Consider the following 21,176-nt stretch of genomic DNA (forward strand, 5'->3'; position numbering starts at 1 on the left):
AGAGGAGGACACTTATGGGGATGAGCACTGAGTGTTATGTGGAAACTAATTTGACAATAAACTATTTGTAAAAAAAAAAAAAGAAGTAAATAAAACCTTAAAAAAAAGATATTAACAATTCTGACTATCCACATATCTTAGAATTGAACAAAGTAACAAAGGTAGATTATAGAAGCCAGGATTCTCACTGTTGGAGTGTTTATAGATAAGAGGTGGAGACTAGAATGATCAATGTGAATGAGTTAGAATTGTCTCTTCAGGGGGTGCCTGGGTGGCTCAGTCGGTTAAGCGTCCGACTTCAGCTCAGGTCATGATCTCACGGTTTGTGGGTTTGAGCCCCGCGTTGGGCTCTGTGCTGACAGCTGAGCCTGGAGCCTGCTTGGGATTCTGTGTCTCCCTCTCTCTCTGCCCCTGTTACCCTCTGTCTCTCCCTCAAAAATAAATAAACATTAAAAAATTTTTAGATAGAATTTCCCTATCTAAAGTTTTTCCATTAATTAGAAAAAAGAGACTGTAATTGGAAAAACAATATTTAAGAAGTATGTTGTAATACTATGAGACACATAAGACTAGCAATGACTTTGTAGCTGTCAATAAAACTATTGGGTGCCCTTGCTGGCCCAGTCTATGGAACATGTGACTCTTGATCTCCACATGGTGAGTTCAAGCCCCACATTGGACTTAAGAGTTTACTTAAAATAAAATTTTAAAAAATGTTTAAAAATATAAACTATTTAGTAACCACAATGGAAAACATGGATGAATCTCATAAAAATAATGTGTGAAAGAAACCAGACACAAGAGTATATAAATTTCAAAAAACAAGCAAACTGGCGCGCCTGGGTGGTTCAGTCGGTTAAGTAACCCTCTCTTGATATCTGCCCAGGCCGTGATCTCGAATTCTGGAGGGGCTGTGGGAGGGGGCAGGGGGGAGCCTGCTTGGGGTTTTCTGTCTCTCTCTCAAAAAATAAACTTAAAAGACAATTTTTTAAGTAAGCAAAACTAAAATACAGGAATGCAGCCCTAGGTCGTAAAACAAAAAGCAAAGCAAGAAAACAATGATGATAAATACCAGGATAGTAGTTACCTCCAGGTAGAAAGGATAGTGAAGGGAGAAGGGTTCAGGAATACTGGGGATCCGTTTCCAGTGGGGGTTACATGGATGTTCACTTTCTGATAAATCATTCCGCTGTATAGTTATATTTTGTATACTTTTCTGCATATTGTCACACAAATGAGATTTAGAATAACCGTCCAAGAGTAGCTAAAGAAGTCTTAAAGGTAAGAGGGGGTATTATTATAAAGCTTTAATAGTTAAGAGGATTGTTATCCAGGGCGGGGGGGGGAGACACTGCCTGGGTGGCTCAGTCCGTTAAGCCTGCGACCTCAGCTCAGGTCATGATCTCGCAGTTGGAGAGCCCCGCATCCGGCTCTGTGCTGACAGCTCAGAGTCTGGAGCCGGCTTCGGATTCTGTGTGTGTGTGTCTCTCTCTCTGCCCCGCCCCTGCTCATGCTCGGTGTCTCTCTCCTTCAAAAATTAAACATTTAAAAAAAAAAAAAGAGGATTGTTATGGGGAAAATAGACAAATGAATAAGTGTTAGATAATAAAGAACATCCCCCCCACACACACACACAAAAAAAAAACCCATGAATCTAGACTATCTTGGTAGATAATACAGGCACCATTGATTTTTCATTGCAAAAGACTTTATTGTTTCCATTCGGTCAGTTTGGGAGAGGGCTCCGGGGTGGTTAAAAAAGCTGCTCGGACAAGCGCACGCGGAAGCCCTGGCACTAAGGGGATGCCAGAGGGGCCCCTCCGAGGTTGCTGGGCTCCAGAGGCCGCTAGTCGCGCTTCATGGTGAGCCTTTGGAAGAGATACTCGCCCAGCGCGGCGTAGGGGCCGGTCAGCCTGCGGAGGTTGGTCAGGTGGTCGCCCATCTGCTTGAGGACTTTCACCTCCTCGCCCAGGAAGTGGTTCTCCAGGAAATCACAGAGATAAGGGTCGGCCTGGGCCGACCCCAGGGCGTGCAGATCCAAAATCGCCTCGTTCAGGTTCTTCTCCAGGACTATAGCCGTCTCCATGGCGTCCGGGGCTTTCCCCCACTCGTCGTGCGACGGCTTCTGCACGTCCTGGAAGAGCGCGCTGCCGCTCCGCTGGCTTTGCAAAGTCAGGAGCCGCTGGGCACCCTCGTGCTTCTTCCGCGCTAAGTCGCGGAAGAAGCGGCCCAAGCCGGGCAGGGCCACGTCGCTGCTGTCGAAGTGGAAGCCCAGAGAGAGGTAGGTGTTGGAGGCTCGCAGATGCATGTTGACCAGGCAGTTGACGGAGGCCTCCACCTCGGGGGAATAATTCTGACGAATCTGACAGCCCATGGTTGGTCGGCAACGAGGCGCCAAGTTCAAAACGCGGCGTTGGTTGGCCCTAGAGGCAGCGGGTGGCTGGCCGGCTGGTTCCGGGGGTTGAGACTGTAGAGGCGGCTGGAGGGTGGTCTGAGGCTGGAATAGGGGGTGTCCCTGGGTCTGGTCAGGCCAATCCCTGTTGAAGCACGAGGCGGATCCAGCTGACCGCCGGGCGCACTGCAGATGTGGCATTATAACCCCGGGAGAACAGGAAGCGTAGACAGGAGCATCTTGGGTGGAACCTTGGGAAGGCCAACAAGAAACAGTCTCGTAAGACTTTCCCGGGGTGAACGTTAAACTGACCCAACGGAAAACAGAGCCGCGCGCTTCGACGTTCGCTGACAACGCTCCGGGCGGTTTCGGCTGTGATGACGCTTCCCGCCGCGAGGTGGCGCCAGGCGGGGCCCGGGCGGCGGGAAGGACGCGTGCGCGGCGCTCCTAGGTGTATCCGTAGGACAATCGCACGCGCCGCGTCCCCCGGTGCGCACAGCGCCCGCGCACACGCACTTGCGCGCGCGCCCGTAGTCGCGCGGTCCCGTTACTGCAATTTTTCTGCGTAGTCGCGCCGTCCCGTTATTGCAATTTTTTTCTGCGAGCGGCCGAGCTGCCCCCGCGGTCCGAGATGGCCGAGCTGCCCCCCGACAGCGCTGTCCGGCAGACGGACGCGGCGAACGGCCACGGCGACGCCCCGCAGGCGGAGGTAGGCGGCGGGAGGCGGGAGCCGGCCCCCGCGGGGCCTGCGGAGCCCGGGGAAGATCCGGGAGCGGCGGCCGGGGAGGCCCGCGACGCGGAGGTCGCCCGGGGGTTGGCGGAGCCGGCGGAGGAAGAGGGTGCACAGGCCAGACCCCGATCCCGGCCCGGGAACGGCCCAGGCCTGGCCGCGTTGCCGTACCTCCGCCTCCGTCACCCGCTTAGCGTCTTAGGAATCAATTACCAGCAGTTCCTGCGCCACTACCTGGAGCACTACCCGATCGCTCCGGGCCGCATCCAGGAGCTCGGGGAGCGCCGCAGGAGGTTTGTGGAGGCCTGCCGAGCCCGCGAAGCGGCGTTCGATGCCGAGTACCAGCGGAACCCGCAGAGGATGGATTTTGACATTTTGACATTTACCGTAGCTCTCACTGCGTCTGAGGTGATCAATCCCCTGATAGAAGAACTCGGCTGCGACAAGTATATAAGTAGAGATTAGTCTGGTGATGAAACCACACCAGAGGAGAGCCTCCCCTTTCAATCCCGTCCCTCGATTGTAGAAAGTCGTAGTGTGTGAGATAAGGCGATGGCCGGTGGGGGGGGGGAGGACGTTTATCACGAAGAAGCCCCATAAAAGAAGTTCAAAGCCCTTGTGACTCCTGTGACGTTGAGTTTGGGATTGATCCAGAGGCTCCTCCCCGCGTTGTGGGAATGGCTGTCCAAATTGCTTCGCTGAAAAGTGAAGGAGCGTTTTCAGGAAATTTTGAGACCCGAGGAGGAACGGTTGCCGGTATCGGACGGAGCCCGTGATGATGAAAGAAACTCAAATCGTGACGGGTAGGAACAGGGAGCCGCGGCGCGGTTGTCTGGTGGAGAGACCGGAAGCCTATGGCGAGAACTTGACATTGGCCGATTCGACGGATTCGACGGAAGGTTTTCGCCAAAGATGGATTTTGTGTTCTGTGAAGCATTTCAGACGGCAAACAACGTAACTTGTACATATTACCTGATGAACCTTGTATTCGAGAATATCTGAAGTTTCTGGATTTTTTTTCTTTCCTTTTTAATGTATTTAAGCTTTTTGTTTTTGTAAATCTATTCAGAAATACCCCTAAATATAAAATAAACACTGAAAGGTCTCCCATCCCTGTCCCCTCCATCCAGTCCCTTCCACAAGCCACGTGTATAAGGTGCCTCTACTGTCGCCGACTTATGCACAGACAAGCAAATACAAATTTGGGTGTTTTTCATTTCTTCACAAAAGTGGGCATATTAATGATTTACACGCTGCGTTTTCAGTAGGAATGGACCTTGAAGATCATTCCAAACCACTCCGTTGCCTCATTCTTTTTCAGAGCTGCGTTCTGTTTCATTCTGTGGTTGGTTATGTTGTAATTTACTTATCCAGGAAAGGACTGATGAGCCTTGAAGTTGTTCTCCCTATTGGTCTTTAGATATTTTTATGTCAGAAGTTCATCATTTGGGGCGCCTGGGTGGCTCAGTCGGTTAAGGGTCCTACTTCGGCTCAGGTCATGATCTCACGGTTCGTGGGTTCGAGCCCCGCATTGGGCTCTATGCTCACAGCTAGCTCAGAGCCTGGAGCCTGCTTCGGATTCTGTGTCTCCCTCTCTCTCTGAGCCTCCCCTGCTTACGCTGTCTCTCTCTCTCTCTCTCAGAAATAAATAATAAAAAAATTAAAAATTAAAAAAAAGTTCATCATTTATTTTAGAAAGTAATTCTGTTGGCGCAAAAAAAAATGTGAAAGGTCACCTTGCGTTTGGTACTGGTGCACAGATACAGTATCGCTTTGATGCTGAATGCACTTTTCATATTTTGATAACCTGTGCAATGGGACATATTGTAACCTTGGATGGTGTAATAGAGCGTTTTCTCCTTGGGGCATCTTCTAGTGTGTGACATCCAGTGTGAATTTCCAGAAGTGCGGATTCTGCGCAAAGGTGCTCCGTGGAAATTGGATCCATACCACAAAGATGTCCTGCATCGCACTCCCGCCAGCGACTGATGGACACTGGAAGCCATCAGATATCTGGATTTTGCCAGTCTAAATGGGTGAAAGATAATGCACCAGCTTTAATTTGCTTTTCTCCCACAAGCAAAAAATATCTTATGAGAGTTACGTTTATTCCCTGTTCATAAACTCTCTGTTCATATCTTTTGTCCATTTCTCCCCTGAACCCCAGGATCACAATCTGAGCTGATGTCAAGAGTTGGGTGCTGAACCGACTAAGCTACTCAGGTGCCCAGAAGTCCGTTATTTTCATACACACAGGTAAACTCTTAGAAAAATGTAACAGAAATAATCCTCATTTACATAGAGAAAAACATAAAAGATAAAGTAGCTGGGAATAAGTAACATCTGTCAAAGATCTACTTTAGGAACATTCATGTAGGGACAAACATTTTCTTTTAATTTTTTTTTTTATTTGAGAGAGAGCAAGCCTGTGAGTGAGTGAGCGGGGGAGTAGCAGGAGGGTCAGGAGTGGGCTCTGTGCGGACAGCAGCGAGATCATGACCTGAATCGAAGTCGGACACTTAATCCACTGAGCCACCCAGGTGCCCTCCTAGGATATTTTTTAATTTTTGGGAGAGAGAGTGTGAGCAGAGGAGAAGCAGAGAGAGGGAGGCACAGAATCCAAAGCAGGCTCCAGGCCCTGAGCCACCAGCACAGAGCCCAATGTGGGGCTCGAACTCCCAAACTGAGATCATGACCCCATCCAAAGTCGGACACCCAACCGACTGAGCGAGCCCCTCCTGGCGCCCCTCTCCGAGGATTATTTTTATAGTCAGCACCATGATGAATTAGTTACTGATGATGCGTGACCTTTGTATTCCTCAAATGATCCTTATTTACAAACGAGGTATAATTCTTTTAATGTGCTTCTGGATGTCTGTCTTTTCTGGTCTTGTTTTTCTTTCAGAAGGCGTCACACTCAGCACAGAACCCACCTGAGCTGAGGGGCGCCCGGGTGGCTCAATCAGTTATGTGTCCAACTCTTGATTTCAGGTCAGGTCATGATCCCAGGGTTGTGGAATTGAGCCCCACATCGGGCTCTGGGATTTTCTCTCTCTCGTTCCCTGCCTCCACCACTTCCTCAGCCTCTCCCCTGCCCTTTAAAGTAAATAAATAGGGCTGCCTGGGTGGCCCAGTGGGTTGAGCATCAGACTTCGGCTCAGGTCATGCTCTTGCAGTTGGTGAGTTCAAGCCCTGCATCAGGCTCTGTGTTGAGAGCTCAGAGACTGGAGCCTGCTTCACATTCTGTGTCTCCCTCTCTCTCTGCCCCTCCCCCACTTGTGCTCTGTCTCTCTCACTCTCAAAAATAAACATTTTTTAAAATTTAATAATAAATAAATAAATAAACTTAAAGAAAAAAGGCCTGAGCTGAGACCAAGAGTCTGAAGCTTAACTGACTGAACCAGTCAGGCGACCCTCCCCCGCTTTTATTTAAGACTGTTTCCATAAGTGTTCCAGAAGTCCAGAAGTGTCTGCTTGTGCACTATTTGTTACGTTTAGATTTCAATGTTACAACACCATGTAAATAATTTGGTAGTGTTTGCTTTCCTAAGTTCTGGAACACTTTAAAATCCACTGGAATTATCCTGGTAAGGCTTGATAGCATTTCCTCTGGGACTGTCCAGGCTGGTGCTCAGGGGCAAGTCCTGCTTTCCCCGGTGGTAAGAGCGGTAGATTCTGAGGTACGTGGAGTACAAAAGTGTCCACAGTGAGCCAGAATGTAGCATTTTCCCTGACTTTTTTTTTTTAATTTAATGTTTATTTTTGAGAGAGAGAGAAAGCGAGCAAGAATGAGCAGGGGAGGGGCAGAGAGAGAGGGAAACACAGAATCCGAAACAGACTCCAGGCTCCAAGCTGTCAGCACAGAGCCCGACGCGGGGCTGGAACTCACAAACCTGAGATCATGCCCTGAGCCGAGGCCCAGATGCATAACCGACTGAGCTCCTGGAAGCCCCTTTCCTGACCTTTCTTTATACTCCGTGGCAACAGAAGGGACTTGCTGGACTTGGAGGAGAGTGTTATGCAATAAACCTATGCCTGTGACCTGTAAGACTGCACAGTAGTATCGAGAAACGTGGCTTTCACTTTTTCTGGTGTGGGGGGGGCATCTCAAGGTCAAAACCGGCTCTCTGGGTTCAGGAAGTGAGCCCGGAGTTTCTGCCTAGCCGGTCACCCACGGAGGCTGCGTATTCTCCCGGGTTCTCCCAGGACCTGGCCTGAGGCGGCAGTGGCAGGTTTCTTCCCCATGGGCAAGGCGAACTGGGGTTCAGAGAAAGTGGGGGGGCTGCCCCAACAGTAAGCGTTCTGCTCACTCAGGTGCCCCCACTTCGAACTGCTTGGTCAAGCATTTGGTCCCTTAATTTGCCCAGAAAAGAATGCTGAGGCTTAGAAGAGCAAGTTGTTTTTTCTAGATGCATCAGACTCCAAATCGCACCAAAGGGCACTGACCTAACGGCGGGGTTAGGCTCTCAGTTAGGGCAGGGGAGCGGGGCTGGGGGCCAGGGGAGGCTGGGGCCAGACTGCTTGGGACCAGATCCAAAACGTCAGATTTTGACATTCTTCTCTGAGGTCCCAGGCTTATACTCAATGCTCTGTGTCTCATAAGTTTATGCCGCCCTGTTCCTTCTACAGCTTTATAAGTGATGGAGTCTTATAACAGAGGTGAACTATAGAAGCTTCTGGAATTTCTCAGGAGGGGACACAAGACTCTATAGAGTTCCTAGGCCAACACACGTCCTTAGAATATGTAAGTACATGGAACGCCGGGGTGGCTCAGTTGGTTGAGCGTCTGACTTCGGCTCAGGTCATGATCTCATAGGTTATTAGTTCGACCCCTGCGTCGGGCTCTGCGCTGATAGCTCAGAGCCTGGAGCCTGCTTCGGATTCTGTGTCTCCCTCTCTGCCCCTGCCCCCTCACACTCTGTCTCTCTCTGCCTCTCAAAAATAAACGTAACTTAAAAATTTTTAAAAAGAGAGAATACAAAAATACATATTGTCATGTAAACCAAATTAAGACTTTTTTTGTGTGTGAAATATGGGGTGCCTGGCTGGCTCAGTCAGAACAGCTTGGGACTCTTGATCTCAGGGTCATGAGTTCAAGCCCCATGTTGGGTATAGAGATTACTAAACAGAAATAAACTTAAGAGGAAAAAAAATCTGAACAAATGATCTCATGTCAGAAGCCCGGCCCCCGCTCACTTGGGGAAATGCCCATCTGTGGACGTCTGAGCAGGGAAGGGTATCCGATAAAGACGGCGTGGCGTGGCCAGCCCCGAACTGCGCGGAACCAGGCTCATGGCTAACGCTCTGTTTTCTTCAGGGACTGAGAGGAAGACCCAGAACAGGAGAGGAGGAGGTAGTTCTGTGCCAACTAATAAAAATCACTAAATGGTTCTTATTTCCTCCTGTCACCAAGTCACCCATACCTCTTGTTGGAAAGGGAAACATGCTTCCGTTTCTCCAGAAAAGCATGGGTCACGGGGCACCAATGGGAGCAAACACCAGGTGACAGTCATTTTGGCCTCAAAGCAGAGCTAGTCTTTGCAGGATAATAAGACATTTTCATCTGTGTCCCTGGTTCCTGGCACAGAGCTGCCACCACGTGGCATCCCTGAATGATCAGGGGGATCGGGGCATCTTTTGTCCTAATGAGGTGACTCGTGGTGGCCGCACAGGTAACTTCAGGATGAAAACTGGTTGCCAGAAAGACCAAGCCCTGATGCGAAGCTCAGGGGCGCCTGGGGGGCTCAGTCGGTTAAGCATCTGATTTCGGCTCAGGTCATGATCTCACAGTCTGCGAGTTCAAGCCCCGCGTCGGGCTCTGTGCTGACAGCCAGGAGCCTGGAGCCTGCTTCGAATCCTGTGTCTCCCTCTCTCTGCCCCTCCTCCCCCATTTGCACTCTGTGTCTTTTTCAGTCTCTCAAAAATAAACATTAAAAAAGAAAGAGACTCAACAGCACCACAAGTTGAGCTGCAGGAACAACCCAGGGGGGCAAGAGGAGACCGGGGCTAGGCTCTCTTCATTGGTGGTTTTGGTTTTTTTTATGTTTATTTTTGAGAGAGACAGAGATGGACCAAGTATGAGTGGGGGAGGGGCAAAAGAATTGGAAGCAGGCTCCAGGCTCTGAGCTGTCAGCGCAGAGCCCGACGCCGGGCTTGAACTCACAGACCGTGGGATCATGACCTGAGCCGAAATCAGATGCTTAACCGACTGAGCCACCCAGGCACCCAGGACTCGGCTTCTCTTCAAAACTGCCCTTCCTTCCCCTCCCGGACTCTGCACGGCCCCCACCCCCGACTCTGCTCCCTTCAGGAGACAGCATGGCAACGTTAGAGGAGAGCAGGCCAGAACGGAGAGGCAGACTGTGTTTATTTCCCTCTTCATGCCTCCCCACCTCACCCCTGCCCCAGCCACCATCAGAAAAGGACCTGACTTGGCAACATTTCAGCCCTTCTCGGCATCCTGCTGAGGCGCCTGAAATGGAGAGGAGAGAGAAAACACTGTAAAATATCAACAGCAATGACAACACTATAAAAATACTGGCATTTATACAGCGTCTACTCTGTGTCGGGCACCATCCTAACATTAACTCCCGGCTCAAGTCTCCTTGCCATTTCTCAAACACGCAAGACACATTCCTACCCCAGGGCCTTTGCACATGCTGCTCCCCCTGCCGGGTATATTTTCCCCAGATACCCTCATGACTCAACCTCTTCCTTCTTTCAAGTGTTTACACACCATCTTCCCAATACGGTCTTCCCCGACCACTCAAGTTAGGACTGCAAAAACACTCCCAGCACTACCCGCCCCCACTCCTTTCCTGCCTTATTCTCTTCCCACGACTTATTTCCACCTCCTATTTGCCTAGGTGTCTTGTCCATTGCCCGTCCCCACCACTAGAATGTGCAGGAGTTCACACGGTCCTATCGTCCCCGGGACCTGGAACAGTATCCAACACAGGGTAAGGGCTCAGCAAATACTTGTTGGATAAACTGAACTCCAAGGAGGTAAAAGCTATCCCGGTTTCTGCTTTACAGAGGAGGCAACCGAGGCAGAGAGGTGAAGGCACTTGCCTGAAGTCACACAGCCAGTAAGATAGGGATCTGAAGCCAGACAGCACTGACTTAACTGTTATCCATTCTTCCGCTTTGTAATAGAGTGGATCGTCGTTCTTGTCCACCCAGCGCTCTCCCCGCATCATCTCTCCCCATGGGCGTAGGGAGACCAACTCCATCCCGAGCTCCGAGAAGGGCCCCAGGACTCAAGACTGGCCAATGAGAGCACTGTGTTCCCTTGGGCCTCACTGATTGGTTCAGGGATAAACATGTGACCTGATCCAAGCCAATGGGAATTTACGCCACCAAGATAAGGAGCCCTTCTGAGAGTAAAGTTAGCCCAGCAAAAAAGCAGGACACAGAGTAAGGGAGTCACATTCCCAAAGACAACATTTTGCTCCCTGGATCAAGCCATGCCTGAAGCTAATTAGCCCCTAGACTTTTCTCATGAGCCAATTTTTGTTGTTCAGCCAGTTTGAACTGGGTTCTCTGCTGCAATAAGAACATTCATGACTTACTCCAATAACAACTGCTGTCCCTTGCTGAAGAAGGGTTTTGCCGAGCCCTTAATTCACAACATCTAACATCACTGGCTTCAGCCTTGTGTGGCTCGTAGATCCAGGACTTGAACCTAAGCTTCTGTGACCCGGGACACTGCCGGTATAACTACTATGCTATTCTGCCTATTGGCAGGTGAGAGAAACAGACCTCTCCGCTGCCTCCCCGGCCCCCAGCCCCAGCACGGCCGCTCAAAAACAGCCCTACTAAGAGCCTGGCACATAGTAGGGATTCCAAAAGTCCTGTTTATAATTTTTTAAAAACAGCTAATATAACGTGAACATTGTCAGTATCCTAATTTCCAAACCACCTCTAAAAAGATATTTTTGAGACACTTGAGTGGGTATCACATGCCATTGAGACATTTATTATTTTTTTTTAAAGATTTCTTTTTTTTTTAATATATTTTTTAAATTTATTTCTAGGAGAGAGAGAGAGAGACAGCATGAGCAGGGGAGGGTCAGAGAGAGAGGGAGTCACAGACTGAAACAGGCTCCAGGCTCTGAGCTGGCCGTCAGCACAGAGCCCGACGCAGGGCTCGAACCCACGAACCGCGAGATCATGACCTAAGCGAAAGTCGGACGCTTAACCAACTAAGCCACCCAGGCACCCCACCATTGAGACATTTAAAAACTTTTGTTGGAGGGGGCGCCTGCTGGCTCAGGTGACAGAGCATGCAACTCTTGGTCTCAGGGTCGTGAGTTCAAGCCCCACATGGGTGTGAGCCTACTTAAAAAAAATCACTAAAATTAAATTTTTGTTGGGTGTGAGAACGGTCTTGTACTTCTGTTCTAAAATTTTATTAGGGTGCCTGGGTGACTCAGTCAGTTAAGCGTCCGACTTCGGCTCAGGTCATGATCTCACGGTTCGTGGGTTCGAGCCGCACATGGGGCTCTGTGCTGACAGCTCAGAGCCTGGAGCTGCTTCAGATTCTCTGTCTCCCCCCCTCTCTCTGCCCCTCCCCCACTCACACTCTCTCCCTCTCCCTCGCTCTCAGCACATGGAGTTCACTGTACTAACCTCTCAACTAGTGGATGGGTCTAAAATTTTCCATCAAAAAAGCATGAAAAAAATTACAGCTTCCGTTTATGTAAACGTCTAGAAAATGCCGACTAATCTAGGACAGAAAGCAGATCAGTAGCGGCCTGGGACAGGGCAGAGGGCAGGGGAAGTTGCTGAAGGTGCCTTCCCAGTGGTTTTAAAACTCTAGTATCTGGGGTGGTGGGTTCGGTCTAAAGGGCAAGTGACCCTGGATCTCAGGGTTGTGAGTTCGAGCCCCACGCTGGGTGTAGAGAAGTAAGTAAATAAAATAAAGGAACAAAAATGAAAACTAAGGGGCTCCTGGGTGGCTCAGTCAGTTTAGTGGCTGACTCTTGACTTCAGCTCAGGTCATGATCCCATGGGACCAAGCACCCAGGCAGGCTCTGTCCTGAGCATGGAGCCTACTTGAGATTCACTCTCTCTCTCCCTCTGCCCCTCTCCACTGCTCACACTCACTCTCTCTAAAAAAATTAAAATAAAATAAGTAAATAATAAAATCCAGTATTGGTGGAGGTGTCTCCTGCAATCATCTCAACAACCCCCTTTTACACATGAGAAAACTGAGGTTCTGAGAAGGATGTGGGTGACTGGTCCTGACCTTAACAGGGAGGACTGGCTGATGAGCTAGGCAGGACTGGGCCGAGGAGCCTAGTCTTTGATTCCGAGACAGTGCCCTGCGAGCTGCCTGCCCTCAGCCCCACGCCCAGCCCGCCCACCTCACCTCCCTCACCTCACCTCCCTCTTCCTGATCTCCTCATTGATACTGGTCACAATTTTCTGCAGCCTGGCCCCATCCACAAAGCCATCACCTTTCTGGGAATGGAGGGTAAAGAGGGACACGTATGTCTCCCCACCTCCTCCCCCACCCCACCTGCCTCCCCGGGAGCCCAGCACCACCCTCCCTCCCTGTCTGGGACCCTTGCTCATAATCACCTTCTTTGAATGGACCAGTTTGCCATCCACAAACACTTCAAACTCCCCTGTAGCCTGGACAGATCTTTCCTCCTCCTGGGGAGGGAATATTGGGGTGGGGGGGGAAAGGCGAGAGCTCCCCGCCAAGCCCCTGGGGTCTCAGGGCCCTAACTCCACCCCCTCCCCCCAGGCCAACGGCACACTCACAAAGCGTAGACAATTTGGAAACTGCAGCTCCAGACTCCTTTTCAGTAGAATGTACTGCGGGGAGAAGACGGGATCATGGCATCACAGGTCTGCGGGCGGGGTGGGGAGGGGAAGGGAGGAGGGAAAACAGGACCTCCCTCCAGATTTCTGTCCAGCGCTCCCCCCACCTCCAAAGTCAAAACTACTCACACGAAGGCTATAGCTTCAGAGGCCGCTGGACGCCGAGGGAAAGAGAAGGGAGACAGAGAGAGATGGAGAGAAGACACTGCATTAGTATCTCCTCAAGCCCAGAGGGGGCCCGTGAACACAGATTCCAATTCCGTCCCTCCACGGCTTGGAATCCTCCCATAGCGCTAGGTCACCAAAAAAAAAAAAGGCAAAATAAAAAAACCCAACAAAACAAAACAAAAAAGCAGCCTTCTGTATGGTCCACAAGCCCCCACAGGATCTGCCCCATTGCCTCCATTCACTCCCTGGCCCACTTTGCTCCAGCAAAGGAGGAAGGAAGGAAAGAAGGGAGAGTGGGGTGGGGCGCCTGGGTGGCTTAGTCGGTTAAGCGTCCCACTTTCGCTTAGGTCATGATCTCGCGGTTCGCGGGTTCGAGCCCCGCGTCGGGCTCTCTGCTGACTGCCAGCTCAGAGCCTGGAGCCTGTTTCAGTCTGTGACTCCCTCTCTCTCTGACCCTCCCCTGCTCACGCGCGCTCTCTCTCTCTCTCTCTCCTAGAAATAAATAAAACATTTAAAAAAAAAAAAGGGAGGGAGGAGTAGATGAATCTAAAGCACTTTTGCAAAAAAAAAAAATTCATTGACATACACTGAGCCTTCTTCTTTGAGCCACGTAAACTTACGACCTTATATGAGGCGTCTCATGGAATCATCTCAACAACCCCGTTTTACAGATGAGAAAACTGAGGTTCAGAAAAGGGTGTGGGTGACTGGTTGTGATCTTAACAGGGAGGGCTGGCTGAGCTAGGTAGGGCTGGGCCTAGGATGTCTCCGACTCCCAAGACAGTGCCCTGCCCCCTGCCCACCCAACCCTCCCACCTCGGAGCTCCTCTTCTCTAACACTGCATGCCTCCAACACTGTATGCCTCACCACAGGGCCTTTGCACTGGCTGTTCCCACTGCAGAATGCTTTTATCTACACGGCTCCTTCTCTCCCCTCCTTCAGGTCTTTGCTCATACTTCATCTTCTCAAGTAGGCCTTTCTGACCACCCCGGCTAAAATTGTGACCCCCTCCCCCCATGCCTTCTGCCACTGGCACTGATCACCTTCTTGGGTTTTTTTTAAGTTTACTTATTTATTTTGAAAGGGAGAGAGAGAGAGAACACAAGCCAGGGAGGGTCAGAGAGAAGGAAAGACAGAATCCCAAGCAGGCTCCGCACCATTATTGCAGAGCCTGATGTGGGACTCGAACCCATGAACCACGAGATCATGACCCAAGCCGAGATCATGACCCAAGCCGAGATCAAGAGTCAGATGCCTAACTGTGCCACCCAGGTGCCCCAGCACTGATCACCTTCTAAGATGCTAGATACTGTACTGTGTGCCATATTTATTGTTCATTCCAACCCCCTCCACACCAGAAGGCGAGTGTCATAAGGGACAGAGATCTCCATCTTATGCACGGCTGTGTCCCTGGTGCCAAGGACAGGGCACAGGTAGGTGCTTAATAAACAGTGGTTGAATGAACGAGTTACTCCATCGAGTCAAAGAAAGAGCTAGAAAGGAGGAGAAGGGCAGAGAAAGAGAGGGGGAGGTGAGGAAGCGGGGAGAAGGGGACAGAGACACATATAACTTGGGGAAAGGAACAGAGACAGTGAGTTGGGGAGAGAAACCGAGGAGGAAGAGACCACGTGGGAAGAAAGAAACTGGGGGAAAAGTGAGACTGGGAGAGAGAAGGTTCTAAACCAGGAGAGAGGCGTGGGGATCGGGGAAGGTCACTGCTGCTGTGCTGTCGTTGATGGGGAGGCTCAGCTCGAGGCCCACTGATGAGGACGGAAGCCAGCCTCCTTCCAGCCTCGGCCCTGGTGGCTCCTCCTCCCCTTGCGACCTCAATCGCCCTCCCAACACCCGGCTCTTCACGTAGAGGCCCCCCCTTCTCATCACCGCCTGAGACAGGCCATCCCTGACCACCCAGCCTGACATCCCCCCCAGCCCCTGCCCGCGTCCCTGGGCACAGCTTTGGGGGGAGCTCTCCATCCATCCTCAGCACAGGCCTGGCCTGCGGGAGGGGGGGCATACTCCAAAATGAGTAAATGAAGGAGAGTGAATGAATGAAGCTCAGAGCAGAGATTCGAAGCCAACAGTTAGTTCCCAAGGCCCAGAGAAAATGACAGGCGGAGCCGAGTTTCCAACCTGGGAGTGGCGGCTCCCCCCGCCTCACCCTACCTTCAAAGCCCCAGCGCCCACCCGCTCTGGCCTTTCCCCAGGGGGAGGAAGGCAGGTGGGGGCCAGACGCCCCTCACCAGTAGATCACTCGAATCAGGATCTTGCTGTCCTCCGGTATGTTCTCGCAGGCGGAGGCGAAAGTGCTGGCGAAGGAGTCGGTCTCCAGGATGGGTGCCGGAATAAAATCGGGAGTGGAATCCATCAACTTAGTAGCTGGTGAGTCTGCCTTTGAGGTTGATCCAAGGATGGGCCCCAGGAAATCAGTGGCCGTTGGAGTGAGGGCAGGAAGGGGCTCTTGGGTGGCCCCCAATCCACTGGTGACAGTGGGCATCAGTGAAAGATCCTTGTCCGGTGACACAGCAGGCTTCAAAGCCGATTCTGAGGGTAGATCCAAAGGTGGGGCCGAGTTCGGGAAGGTTTCCGAGGCAGGGACCGTGGCTGTGATGGGGACCCCGACTGGGGGTGAGGTTGGGGCTGCCATCCCGGCCGGAGGTGGGATCCAGTTTGGAGCGGGCAACAGGGCCCTGGTCGAGATCTCTGCGGGAGCCGGGAGCTGGACCCGGGTCGAAGTCGCAACAGAAGTTGGGGTCCGGACCACTGTCGGGGGTTGGACAGGAGTCCGGGTCCAGACTGGGGTTGCGGTCTGGACCGGAGTCGGGGTGTGGAGAGTAGGGGTCCAGGATGAGACCGGAGCCTGGACGGGAGTCGGGGTTCGGGCGGAGGTCGGGGTCTGAACGGGATTTGGGGCCCGAGCCGGGACCTGGGCAGGATTCGGAGCCTGGACCAGGGTCGGGGCGTGGGTGCGATTCGGGGCCCGGACCGGGGTCGGGGTCGGGGCGGGATTCCGGGTCCGGGCTGGGGTCGAGGCCCGGGCTGGAGCTGGGATTCGGACCGGGATCGAGGACCTGACCGGGGTCGAAGCCCGGGCCACGGCCAAGCCCCGGACCGGGGAGGGGTTTGGGGCCCGCGCCCGGTTGTTCATGGGGTGGGGGGGTGAATGGGGCCCCGGGGTTGGGATCCCGCCGCGTCCTCCTTCCTCGGGCGGGAACAGCCTCACCCACACCAGGGTTCTAAAATGGGAGACCACAAGGGGGCACTGTTACATCGCGTTCCAACCTGCGCGCAGGTTCTACTGCTCTGGGCCAGGGACTGGGCGGGAGGGACCCCCAGGTCGCACCTAATTCCTGGGCCCTACCTTCGAGGTGAGGAACACAGAGATAGCCCGAGCGCTCCTCTCACCGTCGCTAACATTCATGCGTTCAGTATGTTTCTTGAATGCCTGCCGTGTCCACGGTCCTGTGAGTACAGAGCCCTGATCAGGAAACCCCTGGTCCAGTGATCAGGTTCCCTGTCCAGCCGGGGGAACAGCCCCCTCACCGCCACCAACAGCCCAGCGTGGCCGGAGCTGGAGTAGGGGACGCACAGGCAGAGGGGCCAGAGATAAGGTGGGGGAGGCTCCGGAGCCTGCAGACTCGCTAAAAGGTGCTAGAACCAGCCTCGGGCAGAGGGCGCCCCCTGAAGAAATAACTGGGTGATCGGGAGAAAAATAGCAAAAATAACAAGAGTTTACAGTTACACAGTGCCAAGTGCTACACATACAAATAACCACAGCCAGGATTCAAATGGAAACCATCAGGGCCCAGAATCCTGGCACTTAACCACTCTGCAAATGGCCTGGTGGCACTGTGAGACACGGTCCCCCCAACCCAGGGTGGGGGTGGGGACCTGCCTTGTTCACTGCTGAGTCCCCTGCTCCTAGAACAAGAGCTGGCTTGTTCACGGGAGGTTGGGGCTGACCGCAGGGAGCCTGATGTGAGGCTCGAACTCCCAAGCCTTGAGATCACGACTTGAGCCAAAGTCGGATGCTCAACTGACTGAACCACCCAGGCGCCTCTGCTTTTATTTTTTTAATCACAGTTGCCTTTGGCTCTCCAAACATATTTGGAATGGTTGCTTTGAAGGCTTTGCCTGTTCATTCCAACATCTGGTCACTCCCCGGGGCGGGCAGTTTCTCCTGCCTCCCTCCCCCTCCTACATGCCTGTCTTATTTCCATGCCGATCTCATAATTTTTTTTGCTGGGAACTGGACATTTCAGATAGCACATTATGGCCACTCTGGGCATTGGCACCCACTCCCTGGGGTTTGTTTCGTTTCCCTGGTTAGTGACCCGCTAGGTGATTTGTTAGGTCTGTTCTTTCTCTGGCAAGTGCAGAGCCCGGGGTGGGGGGTGCACAGCCTCAGTTATGCCCGGTCATCCTGGGCTGGGGGGTGTGGGCAGGTTCTCTGGGTCTTTCCCAACTGTTCTGCGCAGATAAGCACCACCAACTGTCAGCTGATTGCTCTACTGTCCTCATTGTTTTCAACACCACGGGGCATAACCTTTTTTCAGAGACAGATTCAGGGGAATTAGCGGTCCTTTGAAGGGTTAGCTCCCCAAGTCACTTGAGATTAGTTCTGACCGCAGGAGGGCTCCTCCCAGCTGGTCTCTTTCCTTGGCTCGCCGGCAAACTAGCCAGAACCTACCTATCCCCTTCCGTCTGCTTTCCACCACAACCTCCGCTGTTCCCGAGGCACCTTTAGGCTTGAACTTCTCCACACTCTGTTGTGATCAGAGTCTGTTCCTCTGAGTCCAGGAAAGATATGGAGCTGTCTGTTCTGCAGGTGCCTCTCCCAACAGACAAAATCTCTGAGCCACAGACCGAGTGGGAATGGGGATAATGGTAAGCTACGCGCAGAGTGACCCCACTTTAGGAGCTGAGCCCTCAGCGGGGTGAGGGGGCGGCCCCGGGTCTCCTAGCTTGCCCTCTGGATGTGAGCCCCTGCCCCAGGGGCCAGGGAGCGGGGGAGAGGCGGACAGCCAGGCCTCCAGCACCCTTGGCTGTACCACGTCCAACACAGAGCCCCCCACCTCTTGTTGGTGCTCCCCCGGAACTCAGCCTTAGCAACAAGTAGCTGGCGGCAGGATGAGAAAGGCTGCCGCTCTGCCCCTCCCCTGAGGACAGCCTCCAGCGTGGAACTGGGTGCGGGGAGGGAGCCCAGGCAGGAACGGGGGGAAGGGGTGCTGAGCAGGGAGGGGAGGGAAGGGGGGAGAGAAGAGGGTTTGGGTTTACTTGTTACGGATTCTCCCTGTTCTCACCAAATGTTTAGATTTTCTCGAATGAATGGTTATCAATTTGCTATGTGCCCTCAGATCATTGCCAGAAGCTTTAAACCATTGATTTGTTCTGTTTTTATAATTTGCACCAGTTTGCCGGCAGGCGGGTCTGCCCAGCTCCTCCTGAACTGAATGTCGCAAGTGAACTCCATATGGTCCGTTTTTAAAACACAAATGGGGGGCGCCTGGGTGGCTTAGTCGGTTAAGCGTCCGACTTTCCCTTAGGTCATGATCTCACGGTTCGTGGGTTCGAGCCCCGCGTCGGGCTCTCTGCTGACTGCCAGCTCAGAGCCTGGAGCCTGTTTCAATCTGTGACTCCCTCTCTCTCTGACCCTCCCCTGCTCACGCTGTCTCTCTCTCTCTCTCCTAGAAATAAATAAAACATTTAAAAAAAAAATTAAAAAAAAAAAAAAGAGTCCGATATCGGCTCAGGTCATGCATGATCTCACCGTTCGTGGGTTCGAGCCCCACATCAGGCTCTGTGCTGACAACTGGCTCAGAGCCTGAAGCCTGTCTTCAGATTCTGTCTTCTCTCTCTGACCCTTCCCTGCTCTCTCAAAAATAATAAACATTAAAAAAATAAAAAATAAAAAAAAAATAAAACACAAATGGTAGCGCCCTATACGTTCCTTTGCACTTGCCCCACCCCCCCGCCTTGGACAAAATATATACATGATACTTTCATATTAGCACCTTTCTATCTGCCTCACATTAACAGTTGTGTAATACTCTAAATGGTCCCTAATTAATGTAACCAATCCCCTCTCATCAAACATTTAGATTGTTTAGCCTTTTGCTATTACAACCAACCACTGCAGGGGCGCCTGGGTGGCTCAGCGGGGTAAGTAACCAACTTTGGCTCAAGTCATGATCTCGTGGTCCATGGGTTCAAGCCCTGCATCAGGCTCTGTGCTGACAGCTCTGTGTCAGAGCCTGCTTCGGATTCTGGGTCTCCCTCTCTCTCTCTCTCTGCCCCTCCCCCGCTTGCACACTGTCTCTCTCAAAAATAAATATAAACATTATAAACCACCACTGCAATACAGATACCTTTGTGCACAAGCGAAAGTTTACGTGTAGTTCACGTCCTAGACACGAACCCTTCAGAATGAAGGGAATGTGAATTTTTCATTTCATTTCTTAGAATGTTTATGTATTTATTTTGAGAAAGAGAGAGAGAGAGAGAGCATGAGTGGGGTAGGGGGAGAAAGAATCCCAAGCAGGCTCCACACTGTCCGCACAGAGCCTGACGCCAGGCTCGAGCTCACGAACCTAACCATGAGATCACAAGCTGAGCCAGAATCCTGAGTCAGAAGCTTAAGCGATTGAGCCACCCAGGTGCCCCTGTGAATTTTTCATTTTAGAAGTTGTATTACTCTTCTGATGTTTTGTTTTGTGCGATACCTTATAAACACCAGGAGGTTGCAGGCAGCCAACACAGCTGCATTTTCAGTGTTTAGAAACCAAGAAGCATGGCCCATGTCCACACAAACCCTGTGAACTCTTTAGCACGAAGGCATCAGGAAAGACGACTGCATCCCAAACCTCTCACTCCCTGGCTCTGGCTCTGCAGTAGTAACCTCCCCCTTTGAGCCTCGACTTTCTCTTCTGTAAAATGGATCCCTTCTGCTCTCACTGGCTGGTTCCCTTGTTTTAAAAAGAAAGCACAGGTGGGGCATCTGAGTGGCTCAGTTGGTTAAGTGTCCAACTCTGGCTCAGGTCATGATCCCCCCATTCATGAGTTCAACTACTGCGTCCTGCATCCGGCTCCATGCAGACAGCTCGGAGCCTGGAGCCTGCTTCGGATTCTGTGTCTCCCTCTCTCTCTGTCCTCCCCTGCTTGCACTGTCTCTCTCTCAAAAATAAATACACATTTACAAAAATAATAAAAAAAAAAAAAGAAAGAAAAGAAGGCACAGGCTGGGGTGGGGTTGGGCGTGGGGGACTGGCTGGCTCGGTGGGTGGAACATGTGACTTTTGATCTCAAGGGCTGAGAGTTAGAGCCCCAGGTCTGGTGTAGAGATTCCTTAAAAATAAAAATTAGGGGCGCCTGGGTGGCTCAGTCAGTTAAGCGTCCGACTTCGGCTCAGGTCATGATCTCACGGTTTATGGGTTCGAGCCCCACATCGGGCTCTGTGCTGACAGCTAGCTCAGAGCCTGGAGCCTGCTTCAGATTCTGTATCTCCCTCTCTCTCTGACCCTCTCCTGCTCATGCTGTCTCCCTCTCTCTCAGAAATAAATAAAACATTAAAAAAAATTTTTTTAATAAAAAGTAAAAAAAAGTACAGGCTCAAAGTGACGTCACTTAGGCAACGTCACCAAACTGGGCTTGATACCCAACCAATTTGCAGCTTCATCTTCGCCCAAAAAACCTAAGTCTTAACAGGTCAGTCAGGAATTTTCTGGTCAGCACCCATAACGGGGTCACACGGCCCCTCTCCATCTCCCAAAGCAAGATGAGGTTAATTCCACAGTAAGACCCCGTGCCCTTCCCCTAGAGGAAGGTGACCTTGGCGTGGAACAATCCTTTCTTTTATAACTTTCTTGCCCCCTTCCCCCTCCTATGAAAACCTTCCATTTTGTACAACTCCTCGGAACCCACCATCCCCCCCGCCTCTTCGCCCCCAACCAGACAGGAGGCTGCCCAAAGCATGAATCGCTTCATAGAGCCAATCAGCTCTTCAAACTTACTCAGCGGAGGTTTTGTGCTTTAACAATTGGTTTGCTGGCCCAAAGAAT

The 21,176-nt window shown here is 51.8% G+C and overlaps 3 protein-coding genes across 5 annotated transcripts; 1 reads left to right on the top strand and 2 right to left on the bottom strand.

Moving 5' to 3' along the window:
- Nucleotides 1–1,686: 1,686 nt before the first annotated feature.
- Nucleotides 1,687–2,720, bottom strand: LOC120243882 (ferritin light chain-like). The gene has a single exon (XM_039250120.1). The coding sequence runs from the start codon at nucleotides 2,591–2,593 to the stop codon at nucleotides 1,847–1,849; it is 747 nt and encodes a 248-aa protein (XP_039106051.1). The 5' UTR covers nucleotides 2,594–2,720; the 3' UTR covers nucleotides 1,687–1,846.
- Nucleotides 2,721–2,840: 120 nt separating this feature from the next.
- LOC120243891 (EP300-interacting inhibitor of differentiation 2-like) lies at nucleotides 2,841–4,611 on the top strand. Its single transcript, XM_039250128.1, has one exon. The coding sequence runs from the start codon at nucleotides 3,024–3,026 to the stop codon at nucleotides 3,585–3,587; it is 564 nt and encodes a 187-aa protein (XP_039106059.1). The 5' UTR covers nucleotides 2,841–3,023; the 3' UTR covers nucleotides 3,588–4,611.
- A 4,860-nt stretch (nucleotides 4,612–9,471) lies between these two features.
- On the bottom strand, nucleotides 9,472–16,419 carry SELENOV (selenoprotein V). Of its 3 annotated transcripts, none has more exons than XM_039249403.1 (6): nucleotides 15,363–16,413; nucleotides 13,083–13,107; nucleotides 12,894–12,947; nucleotides 12,708–12,782; nucleotides 12,505–12,587; nucleotides 9,472–9,594 (listed from the first exon to the last, which is right to left on the bottom strand). In XM_039249403.1, exons 1-6 carry the CDS (start codon nucleotides 16,265–16,267, stop codon nucleotides 9,537–9,539), a joined length of 1,200 nt encoding a protein of 399 aa, XP_039105334.1. In that variant the 5' UTR covers nucleotides 16,268–16,413; the 3' UTR covers nucleotides 9,472–9,536. The 3 variants fall into 3 exon arrangements, 2 of the variants coding, with proteins under 2 accessions (XP_039105334.1, XP_039105344.1); XM_039249413.1 differs by having other exon boundaries at nucleotides 9,473–9,594; nucleotides 12,510–12,587; nucleotides 15,363–16,410; XR_005531268.1 differs by lacking the exons at nucleotides 9,472–9,594; nucleotides 12,505–12,587; nucleotides 12,708–12,782 and adding an exon at nucleotides 13,708–13,801 and having other exon boundaries at nucleotides 12,917–12,947; nucleotides 15,363–16,419.
- Between the last annotated feature and the right edge of the window lie 4,757 nt (nucleotides 16,420–21,176).

This window comes from Hyaena hyaena, unplaced genomic scaffold (genome assembly GCF_003009895.1).
Source record: "Hyaena hyaena isolate Hyena2069 unplaced genomic scaffold, ASM300989v1 scaffold_9, whole genome shotgun sequence".
Classification (NCBI taxonomy): Eukaryota; Metazoa; Chordata; class Mammalia; order Carnivora; family Hyaenidae; genus Hyaena; species Hyaena hyaena.

Excerpts from the sequence above, each read along its gene's own strand:
- LOC120243882 (XM_039250120.1), bottom strand. The coding sequence starts at position 2,593 with ATGCCACATCTGCAGTGCGCCCGGCGGTCAGCTGGATCCGCCTCGTGC.
- LOC120243891 (XM_039250128.1), top strand. The coding sequence starts at position 3,024 with ATGGCCGAGCTGCCCCCCGACAGCGCTGTCCGGCAGACGGACGCGGCG.